At 39.8% G+C, this 22,692-nt stretch overlaps 1 protein-coding gene across 1 annotated transcript; it reads left to right on the top strand.

Moving 5' to 3' along the window:
- Nucleotides 1–9,010: 9,010 nt before the first annotated feature.
- On the top strand, nucleotides 9,011–21,649 carry ANKRD66 (ankyrin repeat domain 66). The gene is made up of 5 exons (XM_002816959.5): nucleotides 9,011–9,079; nucleotides 11,986–12,069; nucleotides 14,043–14,217; nucleotides 15,825–16,053; nucleotides 20,851–21,649. The coding sequence occupies exons 1-5, from the start codon at nucleotides 9,011–9,013 to the stop codon at nucleotides 21,047–21,049; spliced, it is 756 nt and encodes a 251-aa protein (XP_002817005.2). The 3' UTR covers nucleotides 21,050–21,649.
- The last annotated feature ends 1,043 nt before the right edge of the window (nucleotides 21,650–22,692 follow it).

Below are 22,692 nucleotides of genomic sequence, written 5' to 3' on the forward strand. Positions count from 1 at the left end.
CAGCTGTATGTCAGGTACCATTTCAAGGATGAATAAGACACAGTCCTTCCTTGGAGGATAAGGAAATAACAACATAAAGTGCTACCCTATTAGGCAAATACAGAGGACTGTGGGAGTTCAGCAAGGTGAGTTATTTAATTATTCTGAGAAAGATGTGGGAGTCAAGGACACCTCACTGTCTGGGACCCAAAGAAAAGTGGCTCTAACCCGGATAAGCAGGAGAGGTCCCAGAATGGCAGCAGTGTGGAGGCTAGGAAGCAACCCATCCTGATTGCAGTAGGAAGACTGGAGGGAAAAATAGGGTTCAATACAATCGAAACCATGACTAGGAACTTGGAAGCCCTCGAGGTTGTTAGAAGGTGACAGAATGCAAAGAAAAAAAATTATGGTTAAATTATTTCCATCTAAAATATAAAGTTGAAATTAAAACTAGGATCTTCAAGGGAGAAAATGTCCAGAAAAGGCCTGATGCAAGTGTGATGTACCTAAAATGGATTGATTTTGAGCTATTAGTGGTGTCTCAAACAGGAGATCCCATTTAAATCTGAAGTCTGAATGTTCTCCAAATGACCCAGAGCAGGAAGCATAATCAAGCCCTCCACTAGATTACAGAGAACAATATTCACATAGTCACAGAAATGCTGCATATTGATTTTCTGCTTTTAGATTCACCTTATAAGCAAGTCAAAGAAGAATTATGACTCTAAAAGATAATGTAAATATGATTAATTTTTTTAATGCAGAGGGTAAACATCAATAGGTAGAAAGGGGTAGGAGCAGGAACCAGGTGGAGAGAAGGATGGGGTACTAAGGTTCTCACTTTAGGAAGTGACAGTCAAAAGATACTGTCTGTAGTTGACAGGGTGTACAGAGGAGAGAGCAGTGCAGGGCTGAATACAGAGATGTATCTCTACTAGGAGGTTAGGGAGGAGGTAAGACCAGTGTGTATGTGAGTTAAATCTTCATTTCTCTTAGGAAAAATTAGGTACATAGGGCCTAAGACGATATACCAGGAAATAATAAGATAGATGTTATTTTGGAAACATGGAGATCACCACCAGAAATCTAAAAGCAGAAACCATTAAGTTTGGAGAATGGCAATAAGATTGAGACTGAAGTTGACATTGGGGTTGGGGTGGGCTGAGGTGGGGACTCTTGCTTTTCTTTTTTATACTTCAGTGCTACTTATTTGAACTATGCTCATGATTGTACAGAATACATATTTAAAACTTTTCAAGATTAGAACTTTGTGAAAAGACTTCACCATGGCAGTAGCTTTCAAGCATGAGTAGGAGCTCTTCCAGATGTACTCCTACTCATTCTACAGATTATGGAACTTCATGAGCAAAGGCTCAGGGGCCTGAAAGTGAATAATACATCTTGGCAATGTCAAGTTCTCCATCATGTCAAGAGCATTAGGCATATGGATAGGACAAACCAGAAGATAAGGATGAAAGGAGGGCTGGGGTTACTAAAAAAGTCCTCTGGGTAATGTAATAGAGTTTGGACAGTGAGCACCTTGAGGGCAGGGACCACATCATTTTTATTCTCACATCCAGTACAAAGTCTAGCACATGGCAATAGTCGTACATCACAACATGATCAATTATGTCATAAGAAAACGACATAATCGATGGTAACTTGAAAACATTTTTCCAGTTAAGATGTAATATTGATATTGCTAGAAATCTAAACAAAACAGAAAAAAATAGGAAGTTCAAGTTGCCCCATAACCCCAACTTCATTTGGTAATTATTTAACAATTTGGTACATACCTTCTAGATGCTTTATTAAGATGTGAGTGTGGTTATTAAGAGAGCAGAGTCAGACAAAGCCTGGAATCCAGCTCTACCTGTACTCCTTCTATGGTCTTGGGCAAGTTATGTAGCCTTCTAACCCCTCAGTTTCCTGATCTGTAAAATGGAAATAATAACAGCAACTACATCACTGGGTTGTAGTGAGGATGATAAGGAATAATGCATGTAAAGTGCTTGGAACAATGTTTGACAAGCAGAGTGAGCACTTGATAGATGTTACCTATTAGTATGTATGTAGATATATATGCATATAGAGATATGTAAATTGTTAGAAATAAAGCTCGAAGTCTTGAAGAAAAATGAGCAAACAAAGGATTTTTTAGCAAAGCAAATTTACTTCTGCGCAGAAGGGTGCTTCTCGTAGGGCTGATTGCCATGACAGCACACCGAACAAAGGAGAGTAGAAGCTTTCCTAAGATGACTCCTGCCCCTGTGTCCTTTCCCCATCGGCTGGGGTCAGACCGCACAATCTAAACTAGACTCGATTGGCTAAATATTTAAACTTTCTTAGATAAGGTGGGCTTATGATGGGAGAGAGGGAAGAGGAGGAAGGGGTCATCTACAGAGGACTAGAGCAACAGTCCATTCCCAAATAAGGAAAGAAATGTGAGCTGGGGCTGTGGCATGCCTGGGCATGTAGCAAAATCAGAAAGAAGAAAAGGAGAAGAAAGAGGGGTGGTAATTTCGAATTAAAGAATAAGAAGATGAGCAGGCTGTTTGAAGAGAAATCTTGCCGTATCTCACATAAATATACATATGAGAAAGATAATTCATACATATATGAATAGGTATGTGAATAACTAGGAAGACCTGGAAGATACTGGTGGTTTGTGTCGGTTGGAAGAACCTACCACAAGACAGAGTGACAGAAGTGGGAAGGTAGAATATCACGGTCTGAAAATAGAATTTGAGATCCAAGAGTCCAATGATGGTAACTATGCCTCTAAGTTTTTGAAGTAGAAAAAACTTATCTTTTATTTGGTATTTTAGCCAATTCAAAAACTTATTATTCAATGCCAGGCTAAGCCTTCATTCCTCATTGGCAATGCCTTGATATCTTTTGTGGACATGGTTCACTTAAGGACTTGCGAACTGTGGATGTCACAATGGGTTTGTTTGTATGCATTCAGTAACTGGATTCTACCATCTGGCCTGCCAAACTGGTCTCCAGGGCATTTTTCCTTACCCCAGTCATTGATAACACCCTTACTCACCTTAATCAAGATGTAGGAAGCATTGTGCTAAATCCGAACTCCCAGGTTTCTCTCAGTTGGCACTGTGATTCAGTCACTCACATCTTTTATCTACTTGCACAGTTCCTACTGTTTTCATGCTAATCAAGGCCCTCAAAAGGTCTAACCTTGACAATTACAAAATGTTTCTTTTGTTTACACAAATTATACATGCTCATTGAAAAATGTGCTTATTACTAATTAAATATAATCCATTTAAGCTTTTTCCACATAAACAAATATATATACTGAAATTGTTGGCCATTTATATAAGGCTGTATTTTCATTCAGCCATATAATACTAACATTTTACCAAGCCAACAAATCCACATCTACAGCATTGGTTTGAAAGGCTAAATATTTATTTTCTTGTTAGTGAAAATTTGGGTTGTTCATAATTTTTAATTTTTGAAAAGGTACTTCAGTGACTATCATTGCAATTAAATCTTTGTGCATGTTTTTAATTATTTGTGAGAAACACCTAGAAATGAATTTTCTGAGTCAGAGTATATGCATATTTTTGTCTTCTAGCTCGTTCTTCCACCTCCATGGGTATCCTTTACCCCAGAATACATTTTACATTCTTATGGCAAAATTACCTCTCCAAAAGTAAGGGATGGACTTTAATTCAGTTTACTTCCTCATTCAGAAACTGCCAATGTTTCCCACTGGACACAGGTACAGATAAAATCTAGACATCCTGACATGGCATTTGTGTCCTCCCAGGATCTGGCCTCAAGCTCCTTTTCATTTAGGTCTCCCATACTCAGCTCACTTTATGCTCAACCATTCTGGATTTCATGTCATGGCATCCCCTTAGCTTGTTGAATTCCTACTTTATTGGTCCAGGTCCTGGCAGGAAGCATGCAACATGCTCAAACTGCATTATTGGATGAATGTTTAACAAAGTGAATGTGGACAAAGGTGAAAGCAGAGTTTAGGAAACCCAACAAGGCATAGTGCAGTGCCTCTGGGCAAACAACACTGAAGAGCCCTTATCATGCATGGGCCTACAGGAGCGAGAGGAGAAAGCAGTAGCTGTGACCTGGCAAGAGCAACTCTATAGAGAAGGCCACCAGAGAGGAACTGTGACCTTCACAGCAAACCCTTGGCACTCAGGCAGGAAGGAGGCCAAGGGACTAAATATTCCAAACCCGTTCTCCATCCATCCTTCAATCTCATGCTGGAAATTGCCCAGGCCCAGCTGGAAACCAGTGGCACCAGAGCCCATGGATGCCAGGTGGGAAAAATGAAGAGTGGATCTGATGAGACAAATGAAGGATGTCCAACATACCTGCTTATTCCTATATACCAGTCTTCAAGTGCTTTAGTGCCCCTCTTACAGCATTTAACATAGCCTCGATTACATTTTGTTATGCAATATCTTACCTCCTCAACTAGACTAATAACTCCTTAAAGAGAGATGCGATCTTTTTCACATGTGTGATCAGGCACTCAGGAAATATTTGCTGTAAAAGTATCTCCCAAAGAGACTCCTTCAAGAAACTTGATTCAGGGACAATAGGTCCATCAGAGAGGCTAGAAAGGATGACATGTCTGGACAAGGGCTCCTTGGTGGGATGGATATGAGATACCAAGGCAGTGATATAGAGCCCTTTTGTAAACCCATGCAAGAGTCAGGGTCTACAGAGTGAGGGAGCTATGTAGGCCCACCTTCAGTTTGTGCAGCACACAGGAGAGACTGAGAGGAGAGCCATAGCTGTGTCTTTGAAGCTGGTATCTGCTAGTAAAACAACACCTTAGAGGAAATATGGCCCACTTGGAAATCCTAACTCCCCAGAACAAAATTTTACAAGCTTCATGATGGACACACACTTCTAGTTTGGGCTGATCAGCAGCAATGCTGGAATCCTAGATCCAGCACATGCTTTTTCTCCAGTCTCTTCCCACGGGTGGTCCAAGATGTCAACTCAGGTTCTACTCTTGACTAGGAGGCCCTGTGAAAGCTCCAGCAAAATGGATATAGATAGAAGGGAATGAATAATCTAGAAGCCCAGATGGAACCCAATTCTCACCCTCCTAGTCCCAGATGCAGGGAACTCTAGAACTTGCCTGAGGTATGAGCTTTGGTAGTAGCGCCATCAGGCACCAAGTTTTATCAGCTGTCATCCTCATAACACTCAACAAGAAATACAGAGACCTGCTTTGAGTATGCTTAAGCCCTCTGAGCCTCAGTTTCTTTCTTTTATTTTTTTTTCAAGAGAGAAGTAAGGAAAGAAAAGAATGGCTACTCCATAGGCAGAGCAGCTGAGCCTGTTTCTTTGCCTGCAAATTATCTGTATTTCAGGCTTGATGTTAGGATTGATGAGATAATATCCATAAAATACTTAGAACAATGCCTGATGCACAAAGGCATCTAACAAATATTCCACTTCCTTCCTGCCATTCCCATTGTCCAAGTCACGATTCTGTCCCTTTACTGTATTGCCTCTTTCATACATATTGGTTTGAAGTTGAAACTGGGTTATTTCCCAGGGAGAGAAGTCTTAACTTCATTAACTTTTGCATGTAAGTTTGACTTCCACCTCAGGAGGCAATATGTAGCACAGTAGATAAGAACATGGATACTGCAACCAAACTACCAGAACTGTCCCACAGCTAGCTTTGTAAACTTAAGAAAGTAACTTGATTACTACGTGCCTTTGTTTTTGCTTCTGTAAAGTAGGCATAATAAGTGTACCTGCCCCACAGAAATAAATTTGTTAATGTGTTTTAAAGTACTTAAAACAAAGCCTATATAGGTTTGTTATTATTACCATTCTCTTTAGAATTGGAAGGAGGTAGGAAAGAATCAAGTCTCAGTGTCCCAAACATGAGTCAGCAGCTTATGGGTGGCAGAGCTGCCCAGACCACACCCACTCAACCCTGAACCCTGAACCCTGAACTGAACCCTTAACATGCAGTTGCTGTGCATCTATTCTGTATGTTGAACTTAGCTGGGGTGGGGGAGGTGGTAAGAGATGAGTGAAAACACAGTAGCAGTGTTACTTTAAATAAATAATTGAATGTCAATGGCTCTCAATATTCTCACCTATAAAATGAGTTTTGGATTCATTATTTCCAGAGTTTCTTCCTGATCTATAAATGACTTTGATTTTATGGAAAAAAGGTCTCATGGAAGTCATCTTATCCAGAAAATTTAGTTCCAGTGCTTGAGCCAATGGGACCAAAGATCAATGACTGGCCCATAGATATTGCCCCACGTGGCCTCTGTGACCTATTGCAGGATAGGTGAGAGACTCTTGAATGTAGACTTTTGACCTTCATTCAGTCGCAAAGGCACACTAAGAGCACTGAGAAACATATATCATACAAACCGAGTATCACATTAGCAGACACTAGTACTTGTAGTTAACAAATAATTAATATTTTCATAAGATCGAGATTCATTTTGGCCTTATTTTTATATAGCCCTGTGTATTATGTCAAAATTTTATTTTTTTATTCAAAACATACTACAATATTTTGCACCTTTTTTGTCACTTCTTCTTCTTCCTTTTAGTATAGTGGAAGTAGCTCACTCTTGACTTGTGGAAAATCCTGGGGAAATCCTGGGGGCCTCTCCCTTTGGTTGCCTCACTCTCTGGCCAGCTCATGGCTTGTCAAGAAATTAGATGTCAGACACCTGTTATTAGGGGAAGGAAACCTGTGAGAGGGTGTAAGAGAAGGTGAGGCCCCAGACGCATGCAACTTTTTACCATCTGTCCCTTATTACAAGCTCTTTGAGGGTAAGACCTCTGTTTCTGTATCCTTGCATCAACACATACTAGTTACCCATCAAGTATTTGTTCAATGAAATCAAGCTGAACCAGAACTGTCACAAATCTTAGAAAGGGTGATGAGACACTGAGCTCTTTGAGTGTGGGGAAGGGGTCTCACATGCATCTTTCTGGCTTGTGATAGATACACATTAAACTCTATTCCCTTTTACATGGTTGACAGCTACTCCTTCTAACCACACTCTTCTCCTCTTGGCTTCTGTAAGACTCAATCCTCCTGGTTTCCCTCCTACCTCTCAGTGGTGCTTCTTAATACCCTTTGCTAATTATTCTTTGCTGCCAGATCTGAGGGCCTCAGAGCTTGGGTCTCCTCTCTGCACTTGCTATCCTTAGATTATCTTATATACTCTTACATCTTTAAATGTCACCTGTATGCTGATAACTCCAGAATATGTATCTTTTGCCCAAAGTCACAGAACTCTGGATTCCTACTTGATATTTGGGTGTCTCATAGGTATCTCAAACTTAACACATTGAAACAGAACACTTCATTTATACTGTCCTTCCCTTACCCAAACCTGGCCCTACCCTAGTCACCTCCTACCACCAATGTCACCACCTTCCACCAGGTTCATCAAGCCAGAAACCCAAGGACCAGAAACCCAAGGATCATCCTTGATGCCCTCTTTCCCCCCAGTACTCATGTCTAATCTATTGGCGACTTCTGTCAATGTTCCCTCCTAAAAAGCTTTTAATTTCACTCACTTCTCTCATCTCTATGGCCACAGTTCACCAAATCATCATCCTTTCTTGTCTGGACTTCCACGGTAGCCTCCTCAGCAATCTTCCTACTTTCAATCTTGTCTCCCTTTGCTCCACTCTCCACATAATAGTCAAAGTAGTCTTTTAAGAAAATAAAAGTTGCACATTCTTATTCGTTGTTTAAGTGCTTCCAATGTCTACTCGTTGTACTTGGAATAAAATCCAAACTCCTTACCATGTCCTAGTAGACCAGGAATGATCTCGTCTTCTACTTGCCCCACACTGCATAAACCAGCTGCATCCTCCTCTTCTTCGTTCTTCACTTAAGCCAAGCTCCTCCCCTCCCTCTGCCCATGTCACCTTCCTAGCTCTTCAGATGCCTGATTTCTTCTACTGTGCCAGGTCTCCCCTCAGACCCTCAAATGTCATCCCCTAAGTTGCCCATACTCCTTTCCTGGTGTTCTCTGCTATTGTATGTTGTCTGTTCATGGTACTTGTACAGGTTGTGAGTCTACTTGTGTACATTTATTTGTTTTCTTGTTTATTCTTATCTAGACCAAAAGCTCAAGGAAGACAGGAACAATGGGTATCTTGATCTTCACAGGGCCCAGTGCAGTGGTGCTTGACAGATATAAGGCATTTACTAAATACATATGGGAAGAAAGGCAGGGAGAGAAATGGATGGAGAATGAGGGAGATGGGAAAGAGAGTAAGAGAGAGAGTGAGAGAGAGGAACTCCCTTCAGAGAAAGGGAAAAAGAAAAGGAAGGAGAGAGGGAAAAGACAGGGAAAATATAGAAAGGGAGAAAGAAGAAACAAAGTCTTTTTGATCAGCATCATCATCAATATGGTAGATTTTCACTTAGAGCAAGGGGTAAAAAGAGGAAGCAAAAAGAAAGCACCTAGGAATTTTTCTTTGGTTCTCCTTCTCCTTCTCCTCCTCCTCCTCCTCCTTCTCCTTCTTCTTCTTTTTGTAAAAGCATCTACCCTGTGCCAAGTGTTTTCTAAATTATTTTAGCTAGTCATATTTAATAGCACTATACAAAAAAAAGATGTTATTGGTGAGAAAAAAAAGAAAAAAAACCTCTCTAAAGTTAAGGAACTTACCCAAGACCTGACAGCTGCTTCTGAATGTGAGGAGCCCACACTGTCCCCACTCCCCCACAGGTCTCACATCTCTTATGGTTATGTGGTCTGTAAGCAGCCTACCTCTGTCACAGTGTTATGTGGGCAGACAATCATTCAAAGCTTTTTAAATTTTATTTTATTTTTATTTTTTGCATTAAATACTATTTGAAAGAACCTGTTAAGGGCCAACACATTTGGACTAAAAAAGATGGCTGGAACTGCTGAAGAGTTAGGGTGTGAAGCAGACTGGCAATCCCACCCCACCAGACACCTAGGGAAGCTGAAGTTGACTGGCTGGCTTTCATGCAGAAGGAGGAGTTGGTTTCCATGGCATGGACACAACACTCCGGATGGTTAGGACTGCCTGCCAGCACAGAGCTCCTCAAATTTCACACAAGACAGTAAGTGTTTTTAAGTTACCCTCTCTTATTTACTATAGTTATTAAAAATCACCCACATTTATTAGAACTGATATTTATTGACTACTTTGCACTTGATTTCCTATCTTTATGGTAGATGTGCCTGTACCAGAAAGACAGGAAATCAAGTGCATTTAATCAAATTCACAAGGATTGGTTGCTAAAGGAACCAATTGATAAATTTCAGTAGTCAATGCTAAGCTAGTGAATTGTATATATTTTCTGCAAACAAATTGTGTTTGTTTTTGTTTTGTAGAAAGCTTCTAATTAATAGTTTTTTTGTAAAGCAGCTTTGTTAAGATACAATTCACATACCATAAAATTGGATTCATTTAAAATGTGCAATTCAGTGGTTTTGGGCCTTTTGGAGTTGTGAAAGCATCTAATCTAATTTAAGAACATTTCATCACCCCAAAAAGAAATCCTGTACTTGTCAGCAGTCACTCCCCACCCCAACCTCCATCGCAGCCCTAGGCTGCCTATAGTCTATATTCTAGCTATCTAGATTTGCTTATTCTGGGCATTCCACATACATGGAGGTATACAATATGTGGTCTTCTGTAAATGGCTTCTTTCACTTAGCATGTTTCAGGGTTCATCCATAAAGTATGTATCAGTACTTCATTCCTTTTTATTGCCAAATAAGAATCCTTTATATGGATATTCCACATTTTGTGTATCTATTCATCTACTGATGAACTTTTGGGATGTTTCCACTTTTGCCTTTTATAAATAATGCTTCTATGAACATTCATGTACAAATGTTTATACGGATATATGTTTTTCTTCTCTTGGGTATATAGCTCATATACCCAAGCTCATACTTAGAGTTTCTCATTTCAAAACTTACTACAAACCTACAGTAATCAGGACTGTGTAGTACTAGCATGAAGATGGATATTTACAGCAATGGAGCAGAACTAAGAGTCTAGAAAAAAACCCTTATATTTATGTTCAATTGTTTTGTGGTAATTGTTGTCATGTATAAAAATTAACTCAAAACGGATCACAGACCTAAAAGTAAGACTTAAAACTATAAAACTCTTAGAGGAAAACACAGGAATAAATCTCTGTGAGAGAGAAGACCAACTTCATTCTTTTACCTGTAGATATCCAGTTGTCTCAGCATCATTTATTGAAAAGACTATTATGTTGTCACTGAATTATCCTGGCATACTTATTGGAGTCAGGAAGTGTGAGTCCTCTAACTTTGTTCCCTTTCAAGATTGTTTTGGTTCTTCTGGGTCCCTTGCATTTCCATATGATTTTTTAGAATCAGCTTTTCCATTTCTCTGGAAATAAATTTTGCGCCCTAATGCTTCCACTTGAATTGCAACTCACCCGTGGGAAGTTATGGAATCTTGGCATGAACTCAAATGTGGGACAAATGGGGTTGGTTGAAATGTAAACCTGCTTAAAGGCCTCTATGAAAGGCAAGTGAAAGACTTCTAGATACTGATATAAAAAATGGTTTTATTTTAGTGGCACCCTCAGATTAGAAACACTCTAGCATTTTTGTTTACTATTTTACCATTGATCAAACACTCCAGTGTAAGGGATTTCTATTAAAATGAATTTTAAAAGTAAAAAGCAGTCTGTGCCATCTTCTCTCTTACCTAATATAGTATGTACAAAGCATCTACTTCACAAAACATGCTTGGTCCTTGTCCTGCACACCCAAAGATTCTGGTTCCTTTTGGACTGAGGCCCAGGCATCTGTATTTTTAAAAATCCACTGCTGATTCTTATGTAGCCCCTCAGTTGAGAAGAGCTGCCACATCCTTACTCCTTCCTCAGCTCTCCAATTTTGCTTCCTGCCAGTCTATACCTTACTTTCCAGCCACAGAGATATTGCTACTCAGAGGGTGGTAAGTGAGCTAGTACCGTTGTGAGAACTTGTTATAAATGCAGAATCTCAGGCCAGGTTCCAGACCTACTAAATCAGAATCTGCATTTTAACAAGATCTGTAATGATTTGCATACATCAGAGGTTAGCACACTATGGTCTACAGGCCAAATCTGGCTCACCTCGCTTTTGTAGGCCCGTGGTCACCATTCAAAGTGTTGAACCTCCATGGGATAGCACAGTGAGACTCCCAGAGCAAGCCCAGGCAATGCCCTCTGCCCCTGCTGCCCCCTCAGCAGCCCACAGCTGTGCCTGGCCACTGCCCAGGTCCTGCTGGTCACCACCTACACAATGGGGACTCTGCTGGTGGCAACTGCTGGGACCGAGCAGTGGAATCTCAGTATGGGAGTTGGTGGCTCCATGAGCCTCCATGTCTCCTGCCAACTAACTGGAGATGACCCCTCTAGGAGGAGAGAAAGCTCACTGGGATCTGAGCATCACTAGGGCGGAGTGAAACTGACCATCTCACCGACCAGGCCCTTCCCCCTCAGGCTTGTCCTCGTTCCCCTAAGAATATCTCCAGCTGAGGGCTCCAGGGTACAAAGAGGGTAGAAAGATCCACCCCAGGCAAGGGGGGCAGGATGGAGCAGGAGTTTTCTTTCTTACATATATATAATAGACTCTTGGCATAATTTTTTTCTCTTTTTTTCCCCTCTTTTTTTTTTTCTCCTCTTGGCATAAAAATATTTACTATCTAGTTCTTTACAGAAAAAGTTTATTGACTCTTGGTTTACACATTAGGAACTACTTGCCCTTTGCAGTGTGTGACTCTGGCCACATACATGCTGTCTTTCAGCTGGGGATCCTCCATCTCCATCAGTCGCCAATATGTCTCTGACCCATCACATCAGGACCCAGCTTAGGCCACTTTTAGAGAAAGCTCCTTTTACTTTCCGGTCTTTGTGAATGGCTCTTTCTCTCTGTCCTCTGGGCATTTAGGGCATTGCATTTTAATTACGTTTACTTTTCTTTCTCTCTCCAGGGCTGTTCTCACATTTCAATGCACTCACCTGGAGGGCTTACCACAACAAAGATGGCCAGACCCCCACCCAGAGTTTCAGATTCTGTAAGTCTGGGGCTGAGCACAATAATTTGCATTTCTAACAAGTTCCCAGGAGCTGCTGCTGCTGGTCACAGTTAGTGAAGTTGACTCCAGCTCCTTCTTATGATCCCAACTTAAATCTTGAGATCAGAGACATTCCCAATGGCCCCATCTCAAGTGGCACTCTCTCCACTCTTGTTTTCTATCTCAGCTCCTTGTTTATGTCAGCAGCTCTCAACCTTTTTGTTCTCAGAGCTTCTTTCTACTCTTAAAAATTATTGAGAGCCCCAGAGAGCTTTTGTTTATGTGGGTTATAGCTGTCAATTTATTCTATTGGAAATTAAAACTGAGAAAACTTTTAAATATTGATTAGTTCATTTAAAAAACTGTAATAAACTTATTACACTATAATATAAATGACATTTTATGAAAATAAATATATTTTCCAAAACAAATGTGACTAGTCACATAGGTTTACTCTCCCCTGCCCAATCTCTTTAATATCTGACTTAATAGAAGACAGCTGGATTCTTGTATCTGCTTCTGCATTCAGTTTGTTGTTTTGGTTAAAGTATATAAAGACAATCTGGTTATACACACACACATACACACACACATATATAATATATATACATATATGTGCATGATATATATATACATACACATACACACATACGTATATATAATATATAATTATATATATTATATACACACATACACATATACACATGTATATTATATATGCATATATGTGTGTACATAAAATATACACACATATTATATATATATAAAGTTGGAAAAGGGAGGAATATTTTCAGATAATTGTGGATATTGTTTGATACTACAACAAAATTGTGTAAGTTGTAGTGTCTTAAAGGTTAGTTGCAATGTGCAATCTGAAATGATATCAATGCACTTTCTATATGGTTTTATTAAAATCCATTGGCCTACCAAATGGATCTCTTTATCCATGCATGATTTTGTAACATCCTTTCTTTATCATGGAAAATATTGGTCTTTAGGTTGATAAATATTTTCTAAACATTCACACATTTCATTGTACAATATTCTAAAAACACATTTATTAAGTCATGTAATCAAAGATAAAGATTTAATAAAAATAATTCTTATTGTTTCATTTAGGATGTTCCTATGTAACTGGCTTTTTAAAATTTACTCTGAGTGTCTGGTGAATGGCACGATTCCAGGTCCAGTTTGGTGTCATTGCCTTGCTTCATGCTAAGGTACCAGCAGTTTTCTACACTATTGCTTTTGAGCCATCAGAACAATTGTCAACACAGTGAAACAAGGCCAATAACATTTTAATATAATGAAAACAGCTTTGACTTCACAGATCCCCTGAAAGCGCTCCAGGGATTTCTGAAGGTCTATAGACTATAGTTTGAGAACTGCTAACTTATGACATAACATTAATAACAATTTTTAGGTATTTATTTGTGTGATTGCGTGTCCATCTCAACGGGTCTGACAACACTAATTCTGTTTAATTTTCATGGAGTACCTGCTCTGTATACAATATAATTTTTTTTGCAAATTGACATTTATCCTTACAACAACCCTGGCAGATTATATCCATTCTATAGATAAGAAAGATAAGGCACAGAATTACATGTAATTCTAGCTTACTTACTAACTTACTTACTTACTAACATAAGGGAACACTACTAGAACTCTGAAGTAGGAGTAGTAAATAGCACTGGAGGATGGTTTCAGGCCAGGTAGCAGTGTATCAGCCCGTGAGTTTAGACATAATTCTGTGTGCAGTGGGAACCACCAATAGTTTTAGGGTAGGGGACAGGCAGGCACTAACCACAGGAGCTAAGGTCTAAGTACACACTCATGCCACACACAGGAGGCAAACTGAGAGGCAAATGCATGTGGCAGGAAAGGAAATAAATGATACAGAAGTCTATGAGATTACTCGCTAGGAAAAAAGGGTTACATAGAATTTCCTAAGTGGCCTGTCTCTCCCACAGTTGTTTTCTGCCATGGAATTGGCCAAAATGTCAGACATGACAAAGCTTCACCAAGCTGTGGCAGCAGGAGACTACAGCTTAGTGAAGAAGATTTTGAAGAAAGGTCTCTGTGACCCAAACTACAAAGATGTAGACTGGAATGACCGGACCCCACTTCACTGGGCTGCAATCAAAGGTGACTGGGCAATGCTTAGGTCGATCTGTCCTTTTGAGTCCACCATTCATGAGGCTATCAATCAGTAGGCTATGTGGGGGAGTGGAACAAACATTTCTTTAGAGCCAGATGGAAACTTCATTTCATTTTTTTTCTTTTTCTGAGACAGAGTCTCGCTGTGTCATCCAGGCTGGAGTGCAGTGGCACAATCTCAGCTCACTACAACCTCCACCTCCTGGGTTCAAGCGATTCTTCTGCCTCAGCCTACTGAAGAGCTGGGATTACAGGCACGTGCCACCACAACTAGTGAAGTTTTGTATTTTTAATGGAGAAGTTGTTTCTCCATGTTGGCCAGGCTGGTCTCGAACTCCTGACCTCCAGTGATCCGCCCACCTCAGTCTCCCAAAGTGCTGGGATTACAGGTGTGAGTCACCACGCCTGGCCCCAGATGGAACATTTTAATCCTGATATCACCGTTTGCTAGTTGTAGCATCTTAAGCAAGTTATTTGATGTCTCTGGGCCTGTTTATTCACCTAAATAACAAGTGCAGGAATGCCACCTTGGAGCTCTGTGATGGGAATTCAGTAAATAACGAGTGTACAGTGCCTATCTTATAGTCTGCTCTCAGTTCATATTAGTCCTTTGCCCTCTCAACCTCTAACAGGAATAGAGCATCACAAAGAAGGATAGGGACTTTGCTTCATTCCTCATTGAATCCCCCACGCCTTACATAGCTCAGTTACAGAATTAGAGGAAGATAGTGGCAAAAACTCAGGCAGTGGGCCTCTCAAAGGCTTTGGCAATAGAAAGCCATTAAAGAATGTTAAGTAAGAAAGTGCTATGGTCAACTTTTCTTTTTCAACATTTATTGTGATTCCTGTGTGGAGAATGGATTGACAAGAAGCAAGACTGGCTGCAGAGAAATTAGTTGGGATATTTTTGCAAGAATCTAAGTACAAAGTGATGGTAGCTATACCGAAACACCTTTTAGTGAAGATTTGCTATGTGCTGGGCATTGTGCTGTGTACTTTATGTCTGTGATTTCACCTGCACTCTACAAGAATTCAGTCATATAAGGGGTAATATCCTTAATTTGCAAATGAGGAAATTGGCCTCAGATATCTGTTTCTTGTCTGAGGTGCCACTTGTTAGCAAGTGGGATTGTCAGGGTATGAAATCACATCTATCAACTAGAAAGCCTGTGCTCTTAACCTGTGCTATTTATCACGTAAATAGGACTTAAAATATTTGGTTTTGGCTCAGTGTTGAGACTGTCAAAAGCACAGTGGGCCTTGCCAATAGGCAGGTATAGTGTGGCTTGGGAGAGAAAGCAAGACTTCTGGGCAGGGCCTGTGGCGATGCACAGGGGAGGGGAGTGTCCTGGAAGGAGAACAGGGAAGGCTTGCAAGGCTCAGGCCCTGGGTGGGAACAAGGTTCGTGGGGTGAGGTAGGGCGCTGAGTCCCTGGTGAGAAGAGGGAAAAGGGAGGAGGGGATGATGATAGGAAACTGGAGGCTCCTCAAAGGCAAAGTTTCCCCTTCTATTGTGTTATCTAGACTGGCCCTGGCCTCAAGCCACTTGGACATCTTTATCCTAACCTCATTCTGTTTCTTCTTGGTACATCTAAGGGCAAATGGAGGTGATACGGCTCCTGATAGAATATGGAGCCAGGCCCTGCCTGGTTACTAGTGTGGGCTGGACCCCAGCTCATTTTGCAGCAGAATCAGGCCATCTGAGTGTACTCAAAACTCTCCATGCATTGCACGCTGCCATCGACGCCCCTGACTTCTTTGGAGACACACCAAAAAGGATTGCACAGATCTATGGACAGAAAGCCTGTGTGGCATTTCTGGAAAAGTAAGTTTATTTTTTTTCCACCTATAGAAGGAGCAGAGGAACAGGAGTCTGTGATCAAGATCTTGGGTGATTCTGTGGTTTCAGGTCAATGAAAATGAAATGAGGAAATCCAGCCAACGGACTATTATTTTTGTTGATATTTTCAGTTGAGTTATTTTTATTAATGTTTCACTTAAAAGACTAGTTTAGGGTTCAAAACTATATTAACATGTTGTTTTGATTATAAGAAAATTATCTCAGATAAGAGAATTGGAATACCAAGTTTGAAGATGGGACATGGTGCAAGAATCATGACCTTCAGCTTTCTAAAAGGCATCCAAACTGGCTGTGTGACCTTGTGCAAGTCAAGGCAGCTTCCTGACCCTCAGTTTTCTCATACTTAAAATGAGGCAGGTGAATTAGACTTCCATTTTTCAGTGCCCTCCTATCTTTTAAAACTTCTATGTTCATCTGTGAATGACCTATTTACACACACACCAAAGAACTTAACTAGCACCTGTTTATTTTTTTCACTCAGCCAAGCATTCAAACATAATTAAGCACCAATAATTTGCATAACAGTTATAGCTCTGAGAGGATGGAACAAAATTTGGAAACTTAGAATTTGATTGTTTCGACAAGCAACTCATACAAGAGAAAGTAGAGTATCGGAGTGAGGGCATCGTTGCTCGGAAACCAAATGATACAGACAGCAATGCCATCTACAGGGGCAGTTCATGATGGGGTGCCCTTCGAAGAACCTGAAAATGCAGTTATCTTCAGAAAGTTGAACAAGTGAAAATTTTGCCTATGATGAGATTAGTTATCTGTAGAAGTAACCCAAGAGACATTCTCTTAAAGGTAATGTCTTACATTAAAAATATCCAATATCACAATTGAGATGCTTTGGGGAGTAAAGAGGCAGAACCTTGAGTCCTGACTCACAGATTCACTTTTCATCCATCATCCCCTACATTCAACAATCTCCATCCTCTGTGGACCTCAGCATCAGCAGACATTGTTCTCTGAACTTTTTAAAATCCTAACATACCACAATGTGACCATAGCTCTCTTCACTTTATCAGTTCCTGCATTATCACCAGGTCTTGTATTCATCAAGATCTCTTGTCATTCAACTTCTCCTTTTTCTCCTAATCTATCACCTTCCTGAAGGTCTCACTAAATTTCCTCTACCATATGAGTACCATAATACACTTCATTCTTCCACTCTCTTCCCGCTATTCCTGCTATTAATTCTCAACCCAGCATATAACCCGGAATTTCCAATCTTAGATGAATCTCTGTCTTCTCCATGTTTATGCTTGTTCAGCTAGAGAAAATCCCACATGTCAATATATGGGTATCACCAGCAGTTTGAAAATTTCCACTTTTATCTGAGCCCTCAGAGCAGCTTGGCTATCTCTTCCTATCCTACTCCTCACTGGCAATTCCAAAGCCACATCACACCTCAGCCTGTCTTTCAGAGGTATGCCTTCTACTTTAGAAAAAATATTGAAGCCATGGGTTACACATTTTTCAACTCTCACACCTGCAGATTTTATGTACATTTACATCAGCTCCTTTTGCTGTCCTGTCCCTCCTTTGTAAAGTGTTATCCCTCCATATAGACTCTTGATCTAATCCTTTATGTCTTCTAGAAGGCCATTCATTATTTGTCTGTTCTTTGTTACATCTTTACTGCTTCTCCTGTATTTTTAGTGTTTTTTCCTTTCCCTTGACTTCTTTTTGGACTGTGAACATGTTCAAATAGGTATTATCAAACAAACAAAAAGTTAGAGGCCCTTCTGAATTCCACTGTGTCTTTCTTCTTCCCTACACTTCTAAGCAACTTGAAAGCTAATCCACTTTTTTAATCCAAAAGGAAAAGCACTTATCCTCTCAGAGTGTCTAACATGTTTTATAATAATAATTTGTGTAAAAAATATAATTTTTGAATAGTTTTCTGTATTTTTATTGTGATGAAAAACTCATAACATAAAATTTACCATATTAACTGTTTCTGAAGTGTACAGTTCATCAGTGTTATGTACATTTACATTGTTGTGAAACAGATCTCCAGAACTTTTTCATCTTGTAAAACTGAAACTCCACACCCATTAAACAACTACCCTCTCTTTCTTCTCCCCAGTGGAATAGAATTTTGACTCTATATAAATCAAGAAATACCTGGTTTCTTTAGTAGTTTGTATTTGCAAGATCTAAGATCATGGTAAACATTAGGTCCTAAAATCTTGGGGAAGGACAACATGTCCTTCCTCTGACTTGTTAGCGATCAAATTGAGTAGGTTTTAAATGTCTGTTAATTGGAAGGGTTTGTTATTTCATTTTCAGCCAGAGGAGAGAGGTGCATTTTAAATATCAGAATTAGATCAGCTTTGAGTTTGTACTAAATTCGGAATGTAATAGATTTTCATAAATTACGTGTGCCTTTTTGGAAAGGTCAACTGTCTTTATGTCTGCTTGTAAGAGTTTCAAAATATGTTTTTCTCTCAAAAAGGCAACATTATTTCATTTGCTTGAATATTATGATAGGAATGCTTACTGATATTATTTGATAGTCATATATAGCCTTGGAACTTTAACATATAATATAGCAGTATTAGTCATGATAGTTGTACTTCTTTGAAACATTAAATTTGAGGAAACTAATCTATGTAATTGTCTCCACTTCTTTACCTCTCACCCACGCTTCAGACTTCTTCCCCGATCCTCATACTGAATCAGGTGTCACTCAAGTCATTAGGGAGCTCCTCACATTAAATCAATTGCCTCTTCTCAATTCACATCTTACCACCACTTAATTCGGTATTTAATATTCCTGAAACTCTTCTCCCTTGTTTTATCTGATGCTATTCTCTTTTAGTTTTTCTTCTACTTCTCTGATAATTCCTTATGACTTTTAAAATGTACTTTTTCTAAGAATAAGTCTTATGATATATTCTTGCATGCCTTTTAAATGCTGACATTCCTCAGGGTCCTGCCCTTGGCTGTCCTCTGCTGACTCTCTCTAAGTAATCCCAGCCCCTCCCTAGTGACCAGAGATCAACATGAAATATGACCCCAGCATAACTGAAATGCAGGAGGCATGCTTGCCTCCAAATAGTGGGGAGTGCCATTACCAAGAAAAGTAGACAGACAGTGTTGAGCCAGCAAAAACAACAAAGGTCAGTCACATCACGTGTGAGTCATTTCTACTTATCATCAGCTCCCACTAAGAACTTCCCTTCTGACAGAGCATTTAGGGAGAAGAATCCTGAATTAAGGGGGGTTAACCTGGATCTTGAAAGCTAGCTGGCTAATGAAGGAGGGAGAAAAACTGTTGATTCAGAGTGAAGGCACCAACTTGGAAATGTGCATAGGTTGTGTGTATATGTGAGAAGGCGAGGGATAGTGGAGGGACAGTGCAGGGATGAGTGGCCTGGCTAGGCAGAGCATTCACACTAGAGAGGAATGGAGGATAAGGTCAGGTGACGGGGTGGGTGACCACAGTGAACCAGGCAAGCAGAAGAGTGTGAGCTCATCAGGGGAGTCACAAGCTGAAATAGATGCATTAGCAATTTATTTGTGTAGTAGAGGAGTTGGCAGTGGTACTGCGTGGGATTGAAGACTGCTAGACTTTAGGCAAGGGGATCACTTAAGGAATTTCTCATTGATTCACATTTTGAGTAAGTTAGCTCCTGGGCTAGGTGATGAAGATACAGGATATAAGAGAACTTCAAAAGAAGCCTAGACAGTATGTGATCCTTTTCTGAATATCCTAGGGAATGTTGTGAAACAATTCAGCTTTTGATTCAGCCCCCCAAGTGATAAACCTTTCATTTAGCAAATATTTTTGATTTCTACTATGTGTGTGTCATTGAGTTAGACCACTAAAAACAACCTAAAATAAACCAGATACGGTGCTGGACATCAAGAAGGTTAACTGTTTGGGAGACGAAATAACTTGTTTACATAAATAACACTAATACAAGACAGAGAGTGACAAGGCAGAGGAAGGACATGGTGCGGTCTGAAGATTGAAAGGTCACTTCCAGCTTAGGGTGAAGGGCTAGTGAGTTTGCTGTCCTTTGAATGAACTGTTCTTTTAATAATGGTTTGCACTTAAAATGCTATTTGCCTTCCCTATACCATTATCTATCCTCTTAAATTCCATTTGTCCTCATATTGATTCAAAAGTGACTTTTCCAAGTGCCTTTAAGCAAGTCACATACTCACCTTTGGCCTCATACAAGACTGTATATGTGTGTATTTCCCATTGTCTATGTGTGTATAATGCTCTATTTATCTAACTGTCTATTTATCCATCCATGTATCCATTTACAATTATATATATTTTTACATAATCCCTCCATACATATAATACATATGTGTTTGTGAGTGATTCCCATTTTGTTCCTTATATGTTTCTGTACTTCTAAAATTTATACAAGGAACACACATCACTTTTATAATTATGAAAAATGAAACTAAAAATAAACAAAGGAAAACAGTCTTGCAATAATCTGCAGGTTGCTTTATAAATGTGATCACTTCAAGAATCAGGAGCATTTTCTTCAAGCTGAGTGACTATCTTTGAGTCTGTTAACATCTCTCTCGGGTCCCACAATTTTTCTCCACCTCCAAGTAGTTTCTTTAGTGTCTGAGACCTTCCCTAAGTGTATGCTTGGAAATGCTCAAACTTGGCCTCCTTCCTTCTCAACTGAACTGCGGTGTGCAGAACCCGTGAATAGAGGCAGATTCCCAGGCTGGAACAGGCCCTCCTGCTCCAAGTTCAGAAGCCCCTCTCTTCTTTCCTAGGGCAGAGCCCGAGTGCCAGCACCACCGTCGTGCTGCCCAGCAGAAGGGGCTGCCTCTGGATGAGCGCGATGAAGACTGGGATGCCAAGAAAAGGGAGCTGGAGCTGTCTCTTCCTTCCCTAAATCAAAACATGAATAAAAAGAATAAGAAAAGTCGAGGCTCCACCAGGCCCAGCAATACCAAGGGGAGGAGAGTATGAGAACTCAACTTTATGTTTTCTGACAGGGAACTTTCCCTGGTGCCAGAAATGAGGCTGTTAGGCATGGTGGCCTTTCCATGACTTTACTCATAGACCCTTACCCACCTGGCTTCTGCCAAAAGCCCATGGACCTGTCATTAGGTGCTGTCTACCTAATGTAGATGGGCTGTTGTTTCCTGGCTAGCACCTACTGTGTACAATAATTACCAGGAGAGGACAAAACCTGCTTCATTTTGTCATCAGTGGTTTGCACAGTCAGCATCTTTTGTCCCCTGCCCCCCAACAATGATAGAATTTCAGGGGACAAGGAAACTCTGGCATGAATTAACTTCATCCCTGATAACGAATCAGAGATAATGTAAAATAATGAACATGTGCTTATAGGTCTACTTTTCCAACTGTAAATTTGGGAAAATTAAATTCAGATCAGATAATTCCAATAAAAAATTGCACCCAAATTGAGATGCAAAATACACATTAGATTTCGAACACTTAGTACAAAAATATAAAATGCCTCCTTAATAATACTTAATATTGATTCCACATTGAAATGATAATATTTTGGATATTGCGTTGAATAAAATATATTACCAAAATGAATTTTACCTTTTTCCTTTTCCTTCTTAAAGCATGTGGCTACTAGAATGTTTAAAATTGCCCATGTGTTTTTTATTTTATTTCTATTGGACAGCATTGCTATAGAACCCAAACAGCATGTTAAGCCTCTACTAGGAGACTAGTCTGGTGTATTTTACTTTCCCTGGTTGCTCTGCATTTTAGATATACTAATTTCTCTGCCTAAATCAATTTATTTAGCTATCAAGTATCTTTATTACATATTCCTCAATTAATGCTTGTGTTAATACAAGCCATGCTTTGTTTGAATTTTTCATACAAAACAAAGCGTGCTTTGTTTTGTATGAAAAAAATGCTTGTTTTGTTTTTTTCATACAAAACAAGCCATGTTTTGTTTGTATGAAAAAAATGCTTGAATATCTTATAGAAAAGCAGTATAGCTATAGAGGATACCTTTCCTCGTGTTGATCTACCCTTGAGCATCATTCCCTTTCTCTATGCTCTGCAATGCAGAGTAGTTCCTGCTTTGGACCAGTACAAACATTGGAAGACAACTGACTCGAGCTGGACTAATAAGATTCTTCTCCTGGGTACTTGAAAAGAAATCCTCATGATAGGCTGGACCAGTAGCAGATGACTTCAGAAGTATGGAGAGGCTAATTCTATACTAGGGCTGAGGAAGGGTACAGAGATGCACTACAAAAAGGACAAGAAGACCGAGGAAAAGACAAAGGGATAGAGATAGGTCAGTAGATAAATGGATATAGAGATTAGATAGATAGATAGATAGATAGATAGACAGATAGAGATGAATAGTTAGATAATTTGCTATTCCTAGTTCTGGTTCGTTACTCAGGAATCTGTGAAATACTATTTTATCATAAAAGTTTCCCTTTGCTTACAGTATATTGAATTGATTATTTTCCTTGCAAGCAGACTTTTCTAATAAGTACAGTATTTTAATCATGGGCTTATGAGTAAGGCTGACTTAGGTTTGTATCCTCCTCTATGGAAACAGGTAAAATAATTCCCATTTCCTGGGGTTGCTCTGAGGATGAGATGGACAA

This window comes from Pongo abelii, chromosome 5, assembly GCF_028885655.2.
Source record: "Pongo abelii isolate AG06213 chromosome 5, NHGRI_mPonAbe1-v2.0_pri, whole genome shotgun sequence".
NCBI classification, from domain to species: Eukaryota; Metazoa; Chordata; class Mammalia; order Primates; family Hominidae; genus Pongo; species Pongo abelii.

What these genes read in the sequence shown, in the direction of transcription:
- ANKRD66 (XM_002816959.5), top strand. Translation starts at nt 9,011, where the DNA reads ATGGACACAACACTCCGGATGGTTAGGACTGCCTGCCAGCACAGAGCT. An exon ending in CACCCAGAGTTTCAGATTCT is followed by an intron (nt 12,070 to 14,042) that starts GTAAGTCTGGGG and finishes TCTCTCCCACAG; the next exon opens with TTGTTTTCTGCCATGGAATT. An exon ending in TCACTGGGCTGCAATCAAAG is followed by an intron (nt 14,218 to 15,824) that starts GTGACTGGGCAA and finishes GGTACATCTAAG; the next exon opens with GGCAAATGGAGGTGATACGG.